At 46.6% G+C, this 16,454-nt stretch overlaps 2 protein-coding genes across 11 annotated transcripts in view; one reads left to right on the top strand and one right to left on the bottom strand.

Moving 5' to 3' along the window:
• Positions 1-9: 9 nt before the first annotated feature.
• The window catches only part of LOC120319179 (retinoid-binding protein 7-like), a 30,562-nt gene continuing 14,117 nt past the window's right edge, over positions 10-16,454 (top strand). For 5 of the 6 annotated variants that reach the window (XR_005559696.1, XM_039367711.1, XM_039367706.1 and 2 more), the window contains exon 1: positions 11,872-11,950. The gene's annotated coding sequence lies outside the window, so the exon portion shown is untranslated. Of the gene's footprint in view, positions 145-11,871; positions 11,951-16,454 lie in introns of those variants that run through there. The other variant, XM_039367710.1, reaches the window with a different exon arrangement.
• On the bottom strand, positions 1,905-11,803 carry LZIC (leucine zipper and CTNNBIP1 domain containing). Of its 5 annotated transcripts, XR_005559698.1 has the most exons (9): positions 11,650-11,803; positions 11,061-11,188; positions 9,862-9,997; positions 8,578-8,676; positions 7,881-7,976; positions 6,986-7,067; positions 6,006-6,043; positions 5,798-5,867; positions 1,905-2,831 (listed from the first exon to the last, which is right to left on the bottom strand). XR_005559698.1 is itself a non-coding variant. In XM_039367713.1 (8 exons), exons 2-8 carry the CDS (start codon positions 11,186-11,188, stop codon positions 2,784-2,786), a joined length of 627 nt encoding a protein of 208 aa, XP_039223647.1. In that variant the 5' UTR covers positions 11,650-11,803; the 3' UTR covers positions 1,906-2,783. The 5 variants fall into 5 exon arrangements, 3 of the variants coding, with proteins under 3 accessions (XP_039223647.1, XP_039223649.1, XP_039223648.1); XR_005559697.1 differs by having other exon boundaries at positions 5,798-6,043; positions 11,650-11,802; XM_039367713.1 differs by lacking the exon at positions 5,798-5,867 and having other exon boundaries at positions 1,906-2,831.

Below are 16,454 nucleotides of genomic sequence, written 5' to 3'. Positions count from 1 at the left end.
GGGAACGGAGGAGGAGGAAGAGGAGGAGGAGGCGCCTGGCCGACTCCGGAGGGGAGGGAGACGCCGCTGCTGCAGCCGCCGCCGCCCGAATACGCGGCCGGCCGCTTCGTCTTCGGGCGGCAACATCGCGACGACGCGCCTGAGGTAAAAGGGGCGGCGCTTCTAGGCCGTGGGAGAGGTTCGGCGGTGGGCGGGCCGGAGGAAAGGGGCGTGGCGATGAGGAAAACAACAACGCTGTCCCTCGCGTCGCGTGCGGGGCGGGCCTTGAGCGGCGGAATGAATGGAAGGGCGTGGCTTGCCGCGGTCCCGCCCTCTCGTGGGGATAATCCCCACGACCTGGATTCCGCGCTGTCGGATTCTCAGCCAAAGCGGACAGAGCATCGGGGTTTCTCCAATGGTGGGGACTTTTTAAGAAGGGTGGACTCCAACGCCCGGAATTCCCCAGGCCCTGAAATCATGCCGACTAGGGCATTCTGGGAGTTGAAGTCCACACTTCGGAAAAGTTCCCACGGTTGGGAAACGGGGCGGTAGTGTTGGCAGAAATTCTAGCCCACTGAATAACACCAAACAGCAAGTTGGAATTGTTGTTGTTGTTAATTGCGAAGTCGTGTCCGACCCGTCGCGACCCCATGGACAATGTTCCTCCAGGCCTTCCTGTCCTCTACCATCTTCTGGAGTCCATTTAAGTTCACACCTACTGCTTGAGTGATTCCATCCAACCACCTCGTTCTCTGTCGTCCCCTTCTTCTATTGCCCTCAATCTTTCCCAGCATTAGGCTCTTCTCCAGTGAGTCCTTCCTTCTCATTAGGTGGCCAAAGTATTTGAGTTTCCACTTCAGGATCTGGCCTTCTAAAGAGCAGTCGGGGTTGATCTCTTCTAGGACTGACTGGTTTGAACGCCTTGCAGTCCAAGGGACTCGCAGGAGTCTTCTCCAGCACCATAGTTCAAAGGCCTCAATTCTTTTGCGCTCAGCCTTTCTTATGGTAAGTTGGAATTAGACAGAGATTTATTGGCTACAACGGTTTGCAAAGCGTGGTGGACTCCAAATAAATATTTGAGCCACACCTAGTCACAGCGAAAACACACATTATATACATTCTATCCCGACGCCTTGGCCCCTCCTCTGAGGTTACAATCTTATCAGAGCCGCCTAAACAAAATACATTATCCCTGCCCCTTACTATTTTGCTTCACCTATTCCCTTAAACGTACTTTATCATGAAATCCTACAGCTCAGTGTGGAAATCCTATAGCCTATGTGCAGAACTCTTACAAGGTATGTGTACATGTAGAAATTGTGTAGAAATCTGGCAGTCTAGGTGTAGAAATTTTGTTTAGAAATCTTTGCGTGTAGAAATTTTACAGAGTACGTGTCACTTAACTTTACTTTTTATTCTAAAATTTTATTCCTAACAGTAGGAAGATTTTCCACCGGGAAGATCTGGTTCTTCCTTAGGGAATCTAATCCTTCAGCTCTTCTGATGATGCCCCTGGTCCTCTTCTCTTTCCTCCCCCTTTCTCAGCATTACAGCATTCTCCAGAAATAATTTTCTAGGAATAATTTTTGATTTGGGGGGGGGGAATACAGTGGGTGCCAGAGGCGGCACTGGGAGCCCTCTCTGTGGGCATACGTGCCGTTGCCCCAGCCTCGCCTCCCCCCGTGACCCCCTCTTCCCCAGCAGCCCCCTTGGAGGAGAGTCGCCCCCGAGCGTGGCCCACGCAGAGCACTGCAGCCAAGGACATGGCAGCCAGGCAGCGTAGACAAGACTCTGCCCTCACGCCCCATCGCGCACAGTTCATGCTGTAGGGCGCGGACAGAGGGCGTGGCTGCCATGGCGCTGCTGGGCGATCGGCGGGCCCTGGAGGCGGTGAGTGGCCCTGCGGGCAGGCGGGGTGGGGGCGGAGCAGGGGGGGTAGAGCGGGGTTGGGGCTAGTTTTTGGGCACTTGGTCTCTAAAAGGTTCGCCATCATTGCTCTACGACAACTTTACCAAGCTTAGAGATTGACCTCGAAACAACTAGCCCTGTTTTGAGGTTGTTTCAACGAAATCCATAAAGATATCAGAGATAAAAACGGGGGGGGGGACCTGCAAAGAGGACAAAGGGCACATTTGCCATGTTAAGCCTCCAAAAGTCTTCCCCTGATTTTGGTGGAACATTTCCTCCAATTCTTTATCTCAGGCTCACCAAGAGGTAAGGTTGCCTAGGCGTGGTGAAAGTTGCCTGCTCCTTTCCTCTCCTTCCTATTGAATCTCAATCCTGCCAGTCCCAGAAGCGGACATTCTGCGCTTTCCAAGCTGTGTTTTAGCACTTAAAAGGGACGTCAAAGCCCAAAGACCCAGAAACTGACAACCTGTGGGTTTCCGAAGACCTTAAGATGAAAGCCTTTAAAAAGAGCAAAAGCAAGCAGCAGACAGGAACTGGGAGGGTGCAAGGATGCTGCGATCTGAGACCATTGTGAACAGGTACACAAGGAACAGCAGGCCTTCGTGACAATTAATTATTTAAGAAAAGCTGAAGGCATTAGCGCAGGCTGCGAGGAAAAAAGGGATTTGAAAACCTCACTCTGCGATCCTTCGGTTGGAGGCTCCTTAATTAGTATGCTGTGCAAAGGAAAGAGAAGTCTGCCGCTATTTCATGTTCATCTGAGGAGGGGAGATTTGCAATTAAGGCATCGGTTTGCCTTTTATAGCTGACCAAGAGGCCTTTTGAAGGTGTTACAGACTTCAGACGCTTTTTCAAAAGATGCCATCTGGTCTGCCTTGTCCCTCCTGTTTGCCTGATTATGTAATTGCTGAAGGAGAGGGCTCTGCTCCCAGTTGGAAAACTCTCTGCAACAAAAAACAGGCATCAGGTTGATGCAGAGTTGAAAGGTTCATATTTAAAACAAAGGTGCAAAATTGAGGGACAAATTCTGAAGCCAACAAGTTGCTTCCATCCCTTCAAAGTCCATGAAAACTTAAACTGCATCCTTCTTATGTTTCCTTTCAGGAGATATGTGTACCACTCTAACATTATTGTTGTTGTTAGTTGCGAAGTTGTGTCCGACCCATCGTGACCCCATGGACAATGTTCCTCCAGGCCTTCCTGTCCTCTACCATCTTCTGGAGTCCCTTTAAGCTCACGCCTACTGCTTCAGGGACTCCATCCAGCCATCTCATTCTCTGCCGTCCCATTCTTCTCTTGCCCTCCATCTTTCCCACCATTAGGCTCTTCTCCAGGGAGTCCTTCCTTCTCATTAGGTGGCCAAAGTATTTGAGTTTCAACTTCAGGATCTGGCCTGCTAAAGAGCAATCAGGGTTGATCTTTTCCAGGACTGACCAGTTTGATCTCCTTGCAGTCCAGGGGACTTGCAGGAGTCTTCTCCAGCACAAGAGTTCAAAGGCCTCAATTCTTTGGCGCTCAGCCTTTCTTAGACAATGCATAAGATCCACCTCTCAGGTAATCAGTACTTGGCTTTGGATAAACTAAAAAAAAATATTATTTGGAGGAAACTTTAACGCAAATTGTTATGAAATCAAATTAGTGCAATTCTAACATTTAAGATGAAAATAATCTCACCGTGTCAAACTACCTTATTTTATATTTTATTATATCACTAAGTGCTATGCATAAATATTGAAAAAAAAAATAAAGAGGCTCGCAGAAAAAAGCAAACAAACCACATAGAAGCCAGGGATTTCACTGATTAGGGGTGAATTTTATGAGAATGACCAGGTTATAGCAAAGAAGCAATTCATTAAGAAAAGCAGGGAAAACTAAACAGTAGCGAAAAGGACAAATCACAAAGTACAATTCCTTCTAACCAGTTTTTAGGCACGGTAATTGCCTGTGTAATCAGAAATCCAGAAAGATGTGGGGTTCCTATTTTTCCTAGACTGTCACACTAGCATGCAACTCCTTCAATATTAACATCTTCAATTAGACAATTATTTTTAACTTTTTCTGGACATTACATAATTTAGATTGCTTATAGAAAGGCTTTTAAAAGTCATTAGAATGCCCAGTGCCTACTTTAAGACTCCTTATGTTGTATTTATAGCCACTTTAAGGAAAAAAATTTCAAATGCTGAAGCTAAAAATAAAATAAGGGACAGGAGCAAGGGAGAAATATAAATGAAGATAAAATGGATTTCTTAGAGATATTTTATTAAAGTGAGATGAACCATATGGAAAAGGGGGGGGGGAGTAAATGCAGATCGCCAAGCATAACAACAGAAGCCAGCTCAGAAGTAGCCACCTGTTTAAAGCTGGTGTGACAGGCAGGCAGGCTCAAGGCACAACTGTACAAAACAAAGCTTGCCTTCTGCAGGGAACAGACAAACTCTAATCGATAGCGAGGCTGCTACAAACAGTTGGTCTGCCTAGGCCAGGGGCACGCTGGCTGAGGAATTCTGGGAGTTGAAGTCCACAAGTTGTCCAAGGGCCAAGTTTGAAGACCCCTGGCCTAGGCCTTGATTCAGCCATCACAATAGCAACAGTCTTACTATAGAAAGTGATGGGCTGAAGGTTTCCCTGGCACTCTAGGAGCCTTTCCCTCTTTTTCACGCATCATGCTAAAGCAGGGTTTCTCAACCTTGACAATTTTAAGGCATGTGGACTTCAACTCCCAGAATTCCACAGCCAGCATTGCTGGCTGTGGAATTCTGGGAGTTGAAGTCCACATGCCTTAAAATTGTCAAGGTTGAGAAACACTGCTAAAGCTTGGATCAATTACCTTGTTGACCAAGTCTCAGGTGACAGGGCTAAGCAAAACCCCACCAACCATAGCATGGCTTAGTAGCAACATGGGAACTGGGTTTCCCTTTGGGGGGATGTTTTTGGGCACAGGCACCATCCTCCAAAACAGATGGACATTTGTAAGGCAAGCGAAATCCCTCTGCCTCTATTTTAATTAGAGCTTCTCTCAACTGGCTACTTGACAGGTTTAGTTGGAAGGGCCCAAAGGTAGATGCAGTAATAGCAACACCTTTTGTTTTTGAGTGGGCTGCTTGGAGCAGAAGACACATTTAGCTGATGATAGTTTTCTAATTGATTCATTTCCCAAGGTTCAAGGCGAGCAGTGTTGAAAATGCAACATATTCATAATGTTGAATAATTCAGGCTAAAATCTTCATACCCAAGCAACAGTTTGAGAGGTCTAACAAAGGCAGGGCACAGAAATCTCTGTTCAGGAAACGGCGCAGCCCACTTGTACAGGGAAGGCCCCCTACAGCCCCTTATTTCTATTTAGGACACTATTTCATGCTGCCCTTAGAACATACAGGAAGAACAATAGCTTATAGTCTGTCACGCTACAAGCTGCACAAGGCAAGCCAGAAGCCCCGCGTCTTTCGGCTGCTTCCCACTGTGCTCGCTGTCATTCTGATGCACAAAGTTAAACTGGCCCAGAAAATTCCTTACAGGGGTGCTATTGTTTGCCAGCCGAGTCTTTGCTGTGCAGCCATACCCGGTCACATCAAACAGGCTAGAAGAATAGGCGGTCGGCTTGTCGGCAATCTCGGATTTTAGAGAGGCATGACTTCCACCAAGGATTGCTGTGTTCCACAACCCCTATTCCCCATTTTTTTAAAAATGGGTCAGTTAAATAAGTAGGATCGATTTTCTGCACGTAATTCAACATATGCAGCTGTTGAGATTGAAGGCCCACTAAAGAGGCTCATCGCGTGCAACAACTTTACTAGTCGGAGTGCATCCGAAAGACACAGAAGGTGAGAGAGCCAACCTCTCAGCCCTGCACAAAAGCTGACAGCAGCAGCAAATTAGGAACATCGTGTTTCTGTTTTTCAGAAAGTACCTCTGTGTTTCAGCCGCAAGACGTGGGTTGCCGACTCTGAAAAGGCTACGACATGTTTTAGATCAACTCACTGTTAGAATAACAAATATTACAAAAGATTGGTAAGAAACACACAAATGCAACGTGATTAAAAAAAAGTCCAATGCATCTAAAAAAAAAAAAAAAGAAAAAAAAAAAAGAAGAGTCTTCATTGCTTTGATTTTTCTACCTCAAAGCTTGCCAGGGCGAAGACTTTATCTCCAGATCCTGTTGTCAAAGGAAAACAAGGAAACAAATTAAAACTCTTTTAGTGTCCCTTCTTTTCACAGCAATCTGACTTCGGATGTAAGAGTTCCTTTCTGTTATATTTTGACCATAAAATACACCTTTTCAACACCAATTAAGCTTTGAAGCAGGTTCCCCTGGCTGGATAATTTTCCGAAAGTCCGATCAGGTCCAACTAGCACGGCTGTTGCTCAGAGGATGATGGGAACTATAGGGAATAATAGCCGAGGAGATCATGGTTTGCATGGTGATTAAGATCAGTCATGAGACTGACCCCGTGAGACTCTATGTTTGTGACAACACAGGACCCTTGTCAGAAGCAGAGAGCGGCTGGAATCTAAGAGCGGCTAAGATTGGAATAATTGCTGAGAATAAAATCATTCTTAACACAGGTCGTGCTCAACGCATGGCCACAATTGGACCCAAAATTTCTGCGGCTAAGCAACACGGCTGTTTGCCCCATTTTACAACCTTCCTTGCCCCGGTTGTTAAGTGAATCTGACTTCCCCATGGATTTTGCTAGTTGGAAAGTCACAAAAAGTAATCACGTGACCCCAGGACAACGCTGCAATGAGCATAAATATGGATCAGTTGTCAAACAGATGAATTTTGATCCCGTGACCGTGGGGACGCTGCAATGGTCATAAGTGTTGTAACTTTGAATGGTCCCTAAACAAAAGGGCTGTAAGCCGAGGACTACCTGTGGATGCTTTTGACCCATTTTTACTTTGCACATTTTTGGCTGGGTGCGTTAAGTGGCACCTGAACTGAACACAAACCAAACCTCATTTAAATGCTCTTAACTAACGTCTGAAGCGAGGAATGGCTGTTTCCTCTTCCAGAGCATAGGGACTGACAATCCTGAGCCCTGAAGGGGAGGTGGGTGGAAAATGAACCTAAAAAGAAAAAAAAAAAAAACTTTACCGAGATCAGTCGAAACCTTCTCAAACTGGCTGAGGGCAGTTCCTGCGTTTGTTGACAGGAAAGCTTCATCATTGGGGGTCAGCTGAAAATAAAGAGAAAGAGAGCAGGGCTGACTGTAGAACGTTTATATGGTTTCTTTGAGGTCACTGAATCATCTGGGATTTAATGGGTTCAGCAGATGGAAACAAGAATGCTTTAAGCCAACCCCTGGTCCGTGGACCAGTACCATGCCAGGAACCAGTCCACACAAACAAGCAAAGCCTCCATCTGTGGGATGCAGGCAGCACACAAAACCACACACCCTCCAGTCCGCAGAAAAATCTCTCTCCAGGGAACCGGTCCCTGGTGCCCAAAAGATTGAGGACCTCTGCTTTAAGCTGTTAATCATGCCATCAAATGCTTGAAATCAGGGTATCAAGCTGTGGCAACTTTAAGACTTGTGGACCTTGCTGGCTGAGGAATTCTGGGAGTCTTTTACAGTTGCCAAGGTTGGACACCTCCGATTTAAAAGATATGGAGAAAAACTCCAGGAAACAAGGAAGAATAGGAAACTCTCCTACTAAAATAGCAATAGGATTTCGGAATATGTAATACATAAGAATATAGCTGGTTAATCTTACCTTCTAAGGCACAACTTCCCCTTCGAGATAAATTACACTATCAGGCCAAACCTAATCAACTAATCAAAGCTACATTAAAATCTTCTTAACACTGCTCTGTTCAATTCAAGTATTGAGAGCAGACGAAGCCAGAAAAAATCCTGTTTTAATTGAGTCCACCAGAAACAAGTCCTATGTAGAATTCTAGGGATGGTGATGGGGACGTCTGGTTAAAGAAGGCTGGTCAGAGAATAAAGCACAGAACGAAGTATGAAGGAGGTGTCATTCCAAAATACCTGTTCTCCCAGCTTCCGGAGTGCCGTGAGGATTTCCACCTTCTGCTGAGTGTAGAGATCTCGTCCCAGTGTCCCCACTATCAGGTCTCTGTCCATCTAAGCGGGAAAGGAGCAGTCACATCAGTCTCCAATTACATATGTGACGTTTGCGGATAAACTTGGTCTGCACCTGTGACTGGGAATCAGTTCGACATCCAAGGGCTGGGAAACTGGCCTGAGCACCTCTCACTTTGCACCGACGTGGCTGTCGGCTTCCAGAACAATGTCAAAAACATAAAAAGCTGGACATTTCTTCTTCCTGAGCGTGGACAGCAACCACTTTACGAATACGTTCCAGCCAAAATGAATGGACCAAATCAGGCAAGGCTCTGTACACCAGTACAAGGTTTAAGCAACCTGCATAAATTGTAACCACCCTCCCTCCCCCAAAATCAACTCCCTTTCGATCATTTTTAACCAGGCAGGTTTCCCAGACTCTTATCAATCCATTTAAAAAGTAAGATTAAAAAAGGATGGGGAAATAAAATGGAAATGTGTCATCAGGGAGCCCCACTCTCCAAACAAAATCATTTTGCACTGGGATCAGTCTTGCAAAAAAAAAAAAAACAATGTTTTTGTTTTTCAGGAGAAAAGTGGTAACTCTCTCAATAAAGAAGAGCATTTGTTTGTTTGGGGGGGGGGGAGGAAACATACTCACCTCAGCCAATCTTGTCCGCAACTGCCCAGGCTGTTTTTTGGCAAACATCCTGATGACTTCTGGAGTTTTAAAAGCCTGGCTAATGGCTGCTTGTATAGCCTAAAAGATAAACATTTAACATGTACATAACTTGTAGCAACTATCAATAGACAAGGTTATTTCTTGTTACATGGATATAAATGTTACTGTGAGTTATTACTATGACTAGCAAGGGGCTCCTAATCTTGAAGGACCTTTGCTATTGGCACATGGGATGCTTCCTGTTAATTAGCCACTTAAAAAGCAGCCAACTTTTGCCCCTTTTAATATCTGAAACATTAATTTATAAAACCAGACCACCCAACAGTTCTACAGTCAAGAACCACAGTTGAACTGCAGCAAGTTAAGATGTCTTCCATGGCCATTCCCAAAGGTGCTTTTTCAGGAGGCAATTGGATGTTCTTGTTCCATGGTCATTATTAATGACCATGGAAGCATTAATTAATCTTGACTGTACTAGACTTGTCAATCCTCTCCCTAAGTTACATGAGTACTATTGTCTCTATTTGTACCATCCATCCCTGCAAGGTGGAGAAAGATATTGCAACTTCCTTGACTCTGCAAAGTCAGCTGCACTAAGCGACAAGGCTCAGGCAGGTGGACTTCCTGCAGATGACAATGTCGCTAAGGTTGCAGTGAAGAAGGCTTCAGATACCCATCCCTCCACTGCTTTGAACAAAAGCAATGAGACTCTAGAAAGAGCACAGAGAAGAGCAACAAAGATGATTAGGGGACTGGAGGCTGAAACACAGAAGGAACGGCTGCTTGAATTGGGTCTGTCTAGTTTAATGAAGAGAAGGACGAAGGGGGACATGAGAGCCGTGTTCCAATATCTCAGGGGCTGCCCCAAAGAAGAGGGAGTCAAGCTATTCTCCAAAGTGCCGGAAGGCAGGACAAGAAGCAACGGATGGAAACTCATCAAGGAGAGAAGCAACCTAGAACTAAGGAGAAACTTCCTGACAGTCAGAACAATTAACCAGTGGAACAATCTGCCTCCAGAAGCTGTGAATGCTCCAACACTGGAAGTTTTTAAGAAGAGGCTGGACAGCCATTTGTCCGAAATGGTACTATAGGGTTTCCTGCCTGAGCAGGGGGCTGGACTAGATGACCTCCAAGGTCCCTTCCAACATTATTATTATTATTATGATTATGATTATTATTATGATTATTATTATTAGGAGCCTAGAAAGGTGCTACCCATTGCAGGAGATATTTGACATCCCCAAATCAAGTCCCAATACTCACCAGCTGCATCCCACCCAGCTCATCTACCAAGGTCATATTGCCAGAGATAATTTTTTTCAAGGAATTGTTGAACTCGCTCAGCTGCTCCAGAGTCTCCTTCTTGGTTTCTTCGTATTCGCTGGCATCCAGTTCCTCTCTGAAAGGGAGCCAGTCGCAGATTGATTTCGCCTGCAGTGAGCCGCCTGTACAGGTAGTCCTCGACTTAACGCCCACAATTCAGCCCAAAGTTTCTGTGGCTAAGTGAGGCATTGGCTAAGCGAATTTTGCCCCGCCGTTTTTACAGTCTTGCTTGTTACGTGAATCGCTGCAGTTGTTAAGTTAGTAACACGGCTGTTAAGAGAGTCTGGCGTCCCAACGACTCTGCTTATCAGAAGGTCGCAAAAGGGAATCGCGTGACCCCGGGACACTGCGACCGTCATAAAGAGGAGTCCGTTGGCAAGCATGTGAATTTTGATCATGTGACCACAGGGATGTTGCGACGGTCATAAGTGTGGAAAAACGGTCCTAAGCCCCTTTTTTTCCAGTGCCGCTGTAACTTCGAACGGTCCCTAAATGAACTGTGGTTAAGTTGAGGACTACCTGTATTCCCAACCTAGGGTAACTAACCTACCTAGAGCGGGAATGGGTAAACTGAGGCAGCAGGGCTTCTACACACAGCAGCAAATGGCTTCTTTGGGGCACTGGGAAATATTTAGCGACGGCTATTGCAAATGGCAACACAATGGGAAACTGTGGTACACTCTTTACAAAAAAAAAAAATCATTAAAAAAATCCCTTCAAGCTTTGTTGTTGTTGTTGTTAATTGCGAAGTCGTGTCCGACCCATCGCGACCCCATGGACCACATTCCTCCAGGCCTTCCTGTCCTCTACCATCTTCTGGAGTCCATTTAAGTTCACGCCTACTGCTTCAGTGACCCCATCCAGCCACCTCGTTCTCTGTCGTCCCATTCTTCTATTGCCCTCCATCTTTCCCAGCACCCTTCAAGCTTATACATACCCAAAGCCCATCCACCATGCTTAACCGAGGCGTGGAAGCAGTCATTTGGCCAAATAGAAGACTCCACACCCCGCACCTCAACTTCAGAGCTGATAAAACTCTGGAATTTGCCCCATTCCGTCTCTCGTCTTTGGCAAAGGATGCTGTTGCAGACGAGTCATGTCGAAAAGTGGGGGGGGGGAGAGCGCCCCCTCTCCCTTACCTGCACTCCTCCAAATCCTGCAGCTGTTGCATCAGCCTGTCCAGCTGCTCTTCCAAGTTCTGCTTCAACTTGCTGGTCTCGATTGTTCCCCTCGAAGCCATTTTGAAGGTGGATGTGCTGCGGGACATCTGTCAAGAGACAAAGCGCGGTGGGCTAAATGAGAGGAGACAGCCCTGCCCACGGGATCATAGGTGGAAACGGAGTCTTTTAATTGGGGGGGGGGAATAAAAAGATGGTCATTTAGCATTTGATTTAGACAAAGGGAAAAGATCAGAAGGGCGTTGGGGCTGCCCCACAGGAACATCTCTCTTCTCGCTGAAAGGCATTTGGGGGGGCCAAGAAAAATACACAGTCAGGATCGAGGGGTGCCCTCCAGTTGCTATTTTATTGATTTAGTTTAGGAATGGGGTGTACAGTCTTGGCATAGGGCGAAGGGGGCGCGGGTCCTCCCAGTTGCTGGTTCCAGCTTCGGGGCTTCCAAAGCCCTCGCGCGGTTCCACCCACCCCCCTTTCCCTATCCCGCAGCCCCCTCCCTCCCTACTAAGCCCCCCTCCCGCATTGCCACGGCCTGGCCTGACCCCTCCCTTACCCACGCACGCTCCTTCCTCGCCAACCTCCCGGGTGGATGAGAAGGCGAACCCCGCCCACTCCCCCAATCACATCTCCTCCGGGCGGCGGTGGGGAGGGGGGGGGAAGCTGCGGCTGGCTGGACCGTTCCCCCCTCACTTCCGGTTGGGAAACGATGGGGGAACCTTTCTGGCCGTCGGACACCGTCCTCACTTCCTGGCCGCGCAGCCAATCGGAACGCTGCTTCCGGTGGAGCCGCTTCTCCGCCCTCTCGGCTGTTCCGACCACGTCGTTCAGTTCCAGGCGGAAGCTGTTGGCGACCGGTAAGGCGTTTATCGGTAGCTTCCCAATTTGGGTGGGTGGGTGGGTGCAGGGGCGGTGGGCGATCCTTGCCTGCCGCGGCGAGCCGTGGTAGTTTATTCCGCGGCCTGAAGGGCGATCAGTGGCTAATAAAAGAGCTTCGAGGTGCGGTTAGACTAGTAAACTCGAGTGTCAGATCGACTCTTCTGGTGACCCCCCAAGGCAAGGATGCTGTTGATGTCACCATCTTTTGGAAGTGTTATTCTCGACCAAGCTCCCTTATCTGTTGTCTCCAAGGGCTGACGAGGTCCGATCCTGCTGACCTCTTCTAGACCAGACAGGATCCGTTAGAACAGTGGTTCTCAACCTTTTTAATGCCGCGACCCCCCAACCGATCATAAGTCGAGGACTACTCAACCGGTCGTAAGTCGAGGACTACTCAACTGGTGCAGCCCCGTTTGCAGAAGGGGACTTTTGGCGGGCTCAGCAGGGCAGAGACAGCCTGGACAATTCCTATTGGCTTTGGAAAGCCAATAGAATTAGACTCTATTCAAGAGAGTCTCTTCGATTGGCTTTCCAAGGCCAATAGAATAAAAGGGAGGAGCACAGCTAAGGAAAAGGGGGAAAAAATGGCGGACTGCGTTGTTTGGCGACCCCCGTGAAATGGTCGTTCGACCCCAAATGGGGTCCCGACCCACAGGTGGAGAACCACTGCGTTAGAATGATGCCACCCTTTAGATTAGGGTACGGCCGGAAGCTTGCTTCATAATACCCCAGATTTGGCCATGCTAAGGAATTGGGCAACTAGGCGTAGTTCTCCTTTCTCTATTATAAGAGCAGGAGCAATGATCTAGTATTTATGGAGCTTTTCTAGATTGGGTCTTTCCTAGACAGGGCTAGGTGGAGATGGGCAACTGCAAAAGCATTTTTTTAAACGTGTTCCTTGTTTACTAAGGATAATTGGTAGGTTGCTCTTAGGCCCTATTCTTAGAGCAGTTTGACACTGAACACACCAGCTTTGAGGGTATTGGAGCAATTTTGTTTCGTTGCTCAACAGGTGCAAGGAGAAGAACATGAAGTGGTACAGGGATGTGTATTTATATTCATTGATTTAAGGGTCTTCTATCTATTACCATGGCAGGTCATCTGGCTTGTTTACAATATCCTGTAGAATTAGTCAGTGGCACCTTTTTCCTATCATAGTGTGAAAGCTTTATGCCATTTCCTTTGAGGAGATTTAGGCTGCTGCAGTCACACTGTACGTGAATGAATGGCATCATCAGAATTGCAAAGCTACCGGTATGAGGATTTTTCCTGCTTTTCACCTCTCTCAGCTGCAGCCTCCAAAGGCGATTCTTCCAAGCACGGTGATCATATAGTGAGAAAAGATACATATTCTTAAATTCCGTGGTTGAGAGAATTGCCTAGAATTTAATCCTGAAGCCATCTCAATCTAAACATTTTTTAAAAAATGCTGCTTTAGGATAGGTCATCGTGGGCCCATCTTGTGACTTTATTTAAATTAAACCGTCCCTGGAATCACAAGAGACTTCCATAAGGGGTTTCAGGGTCTTTCACTGTGCCAGCTGCCAGGGACGTTCTTGTCTTCTCCTTGACAAAAGGAAACCAAGGCAGAATCTGGCCACAGCAGAAAGATTTATTACCGAAGCTTCATGGATCTTGCCCCGTCCAGTGGCCGGCACACGGCCAGTCAGATATGCCACAGACAGCCGCACTCAGACACTGGCTCATAACAGATTCCAGTCTTGGCTTTCTCGTTCAGCGTCAGTCCAGGAGAAATGACATTGGCAAGCCAGAATAATCCGAGGAAGAAAAAATAGACTGCGAGGGATAAAGTGCCACAGTGTCAAGGAAAGAGACGTATTTTCTGTCCAAATGCAAAAATCACAGGTACAGCATGACAGGTAGTTCCTCGACTTAGATCATCACACAGGGATGTTACGACAGTCACGAGTGTGGAAAACGGTCAAAAGTTACATGCCGTACCTTTGACCGATCCCTAAACGTATGGTTGTAAATTGAGGGCTACCTGTACGCCTTGTTTTCCGAAGGCGTGGATGCTAACCCAGCAATCATACTGGTGAGAGAAGATGGCAATTTTATTCCTGCATAGCTGCAGAGCACCAGATGAGGGAAGGCTTCAATAGCCAATCTTGGAGTAGATTGTGCAGAAAAACAAGATTTGCTCCGCGTATTAAATAAGGCAGGTTTGGGCACAGGCTTTAAAAGCTGAATGTGATCCTTTCCTTTTCCTCCCATTTTGCTCCTGTGCCTCAGCACAACTTGGAACCGCAGAAGACAGGGGTGTGGGAATACCAATAAGGACACACCCCTCCAGATAGCACACTGCCAACTTTTTATGTACAAAGAAATCACAATACTTACTGGCTGATATTATGCTAGCCACTGACAGAGCCATCGAGAAGTAATAAAGCTCAGGAGTGGTTCTGGCCTAGGAAAGACATGGATTATTTATGATAAAGGAATTAAACATGTTTTCTAATCTTTTAATTTAAGCCGTTTGTATTCAGAATTACTCTCCGGGGCGAGGAGTCAGAACTGACGTTCGTTTAAGATCAGAAACCTTTCCTTGAAAATCAGTCTAGTGCAAACACTCCATGGTAAATGAAGTCCAGCTTAAAAAATCCAGCTTTTGTCTTAACTGAGGTACAGGTAGCTCTCTCCCCCCCCCTCCAGTGGGATGAAATCCGATGGAGACACGAGACCTTACATACACATTGTGGGGCCAAGGCAGTGAGTAGAGTGATATAAGCTCCTTCTGCAAAAGAGGCAAGTCCAAAAATCGAGATTGCGGCTCTCAGCTCCCATGGGATGTGTTGCGTCGTGGCTAAGATTAAAGCCAGCCCTAAAAGACAGTAAGAGGGAGAATTAGCTTATGGAGATGGACATGCAGGCAGAAGCAATAGGTAGAGCTTTGGGCGGTCCTTAATGGCATCCCTTGCAGTCTGTTCACGTTAGGTATACACGTCCCACACTGTCTTTTTTTCTGCAGCGCAAACGTTTAGATTTTTGAAGCCAAAAGAGCGACATTAAGGCTTGGAGCAACGCATAAACCCAGTCTGCCAAGTTGAGGGGCAACATTCTGATAGTTCTAAGGAGATGTAGGGATAGGCATGCATCCTGATGGCCTAAGGTGAGCTACAGGCACCCATCGTGCAGGAGTTGTCATCTCGCGATGCTCTGGAGAGCTGCTGGAGCCTTCTTCACACACCCGTAGCAAAGAACGTCAGGCTGATGCTTCCCACCAGATTGTAGAGAAGAGGCTGGTTGCAGTAGTGAGCAGATTTAGGCCTGAGAAACAAGACAGGGAGAAAGGCGGGCCAGTAACCACGTGTTCCGAGTTCATAAATAGCCGTTCTTCAGATGTAAGTTGGGATATACAATTCTGATATTTTATACAAAGGTTTTGCACAAGAGTTATCTTTTGGCGTGCCATGCTGAATTCTGCTGAATGTCCAGTATATGTTATATGTACTTTTGCACAGTTTTGCCTTTAACTTGCCTGATTTCCACTCGTGCCAAGCACTCTGCTTTTCTCAGTGGGTTACCTCCTTTGTTTCTCTCCTAACTTGCATGTGCAATCTGCTTATTTTCAGACTTGCTTTTGAAATTCCCTTCCCTACTATATAACTTCCGACGGGTACCTAATTTCCTAATGCTAAATTGAAGAGTCTTTATTAAAGGCACTGCTTTCAAGGCCTGGTGATCTTTTTACTACCGATGTAGTCTAAAATATCTCTCCCACCACAGCCTTCCCTTAAATTTCCAGCCCTTCAAGCTTGGAATTTTGAACCTCCAGGGGGAAAACAGGAAGTCATCTGTTAAGTCTCTAACGGAGACTTTCACCAAAATAAACCCCAGTCCGACCCCCAAAACACTCATGGGACAGGCTGCAAGCTCCCTCTTCTCAAGAACGCCTCAGGATATTCCAGTTGGCTGCTCCCGTGTCCTAGAAGGTATGCAAGCATGTAAAGAGACTGTCAAAGAAAACAAAGGGGAAAAAAAACGGAATTCCACTTAATACCGTAGGAGGACGTAGAACTGGAGGAGGAGAACGGCAATCCCAATGGCAAAAACCACAAGTTGTCTAGCGAGAAGAACGAGGAAACAAAAACAAAAGAGACCGATCAGTACCTTTACGGTTTGGAACTATATCATCCTAATTCTGTACATTTGATAATTAGTGGCAAGCAGCGGGAAGCGGTGAATTTCATTCTTGCAATTCCCACAAGCGAAAACTTATCCGAAAGATTGGACAAAGTTATAGGTCCAAGGGATAAGTCATGTGCATGGATGGGTGGCAGAGGTTTTTTATGCCTGGTTTAAAGAGTGCAAAGGTGGTCTGCTTGCTGACACATCTGATTGTGTCAAATAAGACCTCTCGCACAGCATTACAAAAACAGGTATAAATTCATTCTTTTTTTCCCACTGAACGCTGATGTGCGTAGCTAGGATGGTGCTCTTACTGCGCCACGTAAAAACACA

The sequence above is a fragment of the Crotalus tigris genome, unplaced genomic scaffold (genome assembly GCF_016545835.1).
Source record: "Crotalus tigris isolate CLP2741 ecotype Arizona unplaced genomic scaffold, ASM1654583v1 scf7180000020588.15403103151:6194809, whole genome shotgun sequence".
In the NCBI taxonomy this organism is placed as follows: domain Eukaryota; kingdom Metazoa; phylum Chordata; class Lepidosauria; order Squamata; family Viperidae; genus Crotalus; species Crotalus tigris.
The sequence above is the reverse complement of the archived record's forward strand: the minus strand, read 5'-3'. Positions and strand labels throughout refer to the sequence as shown.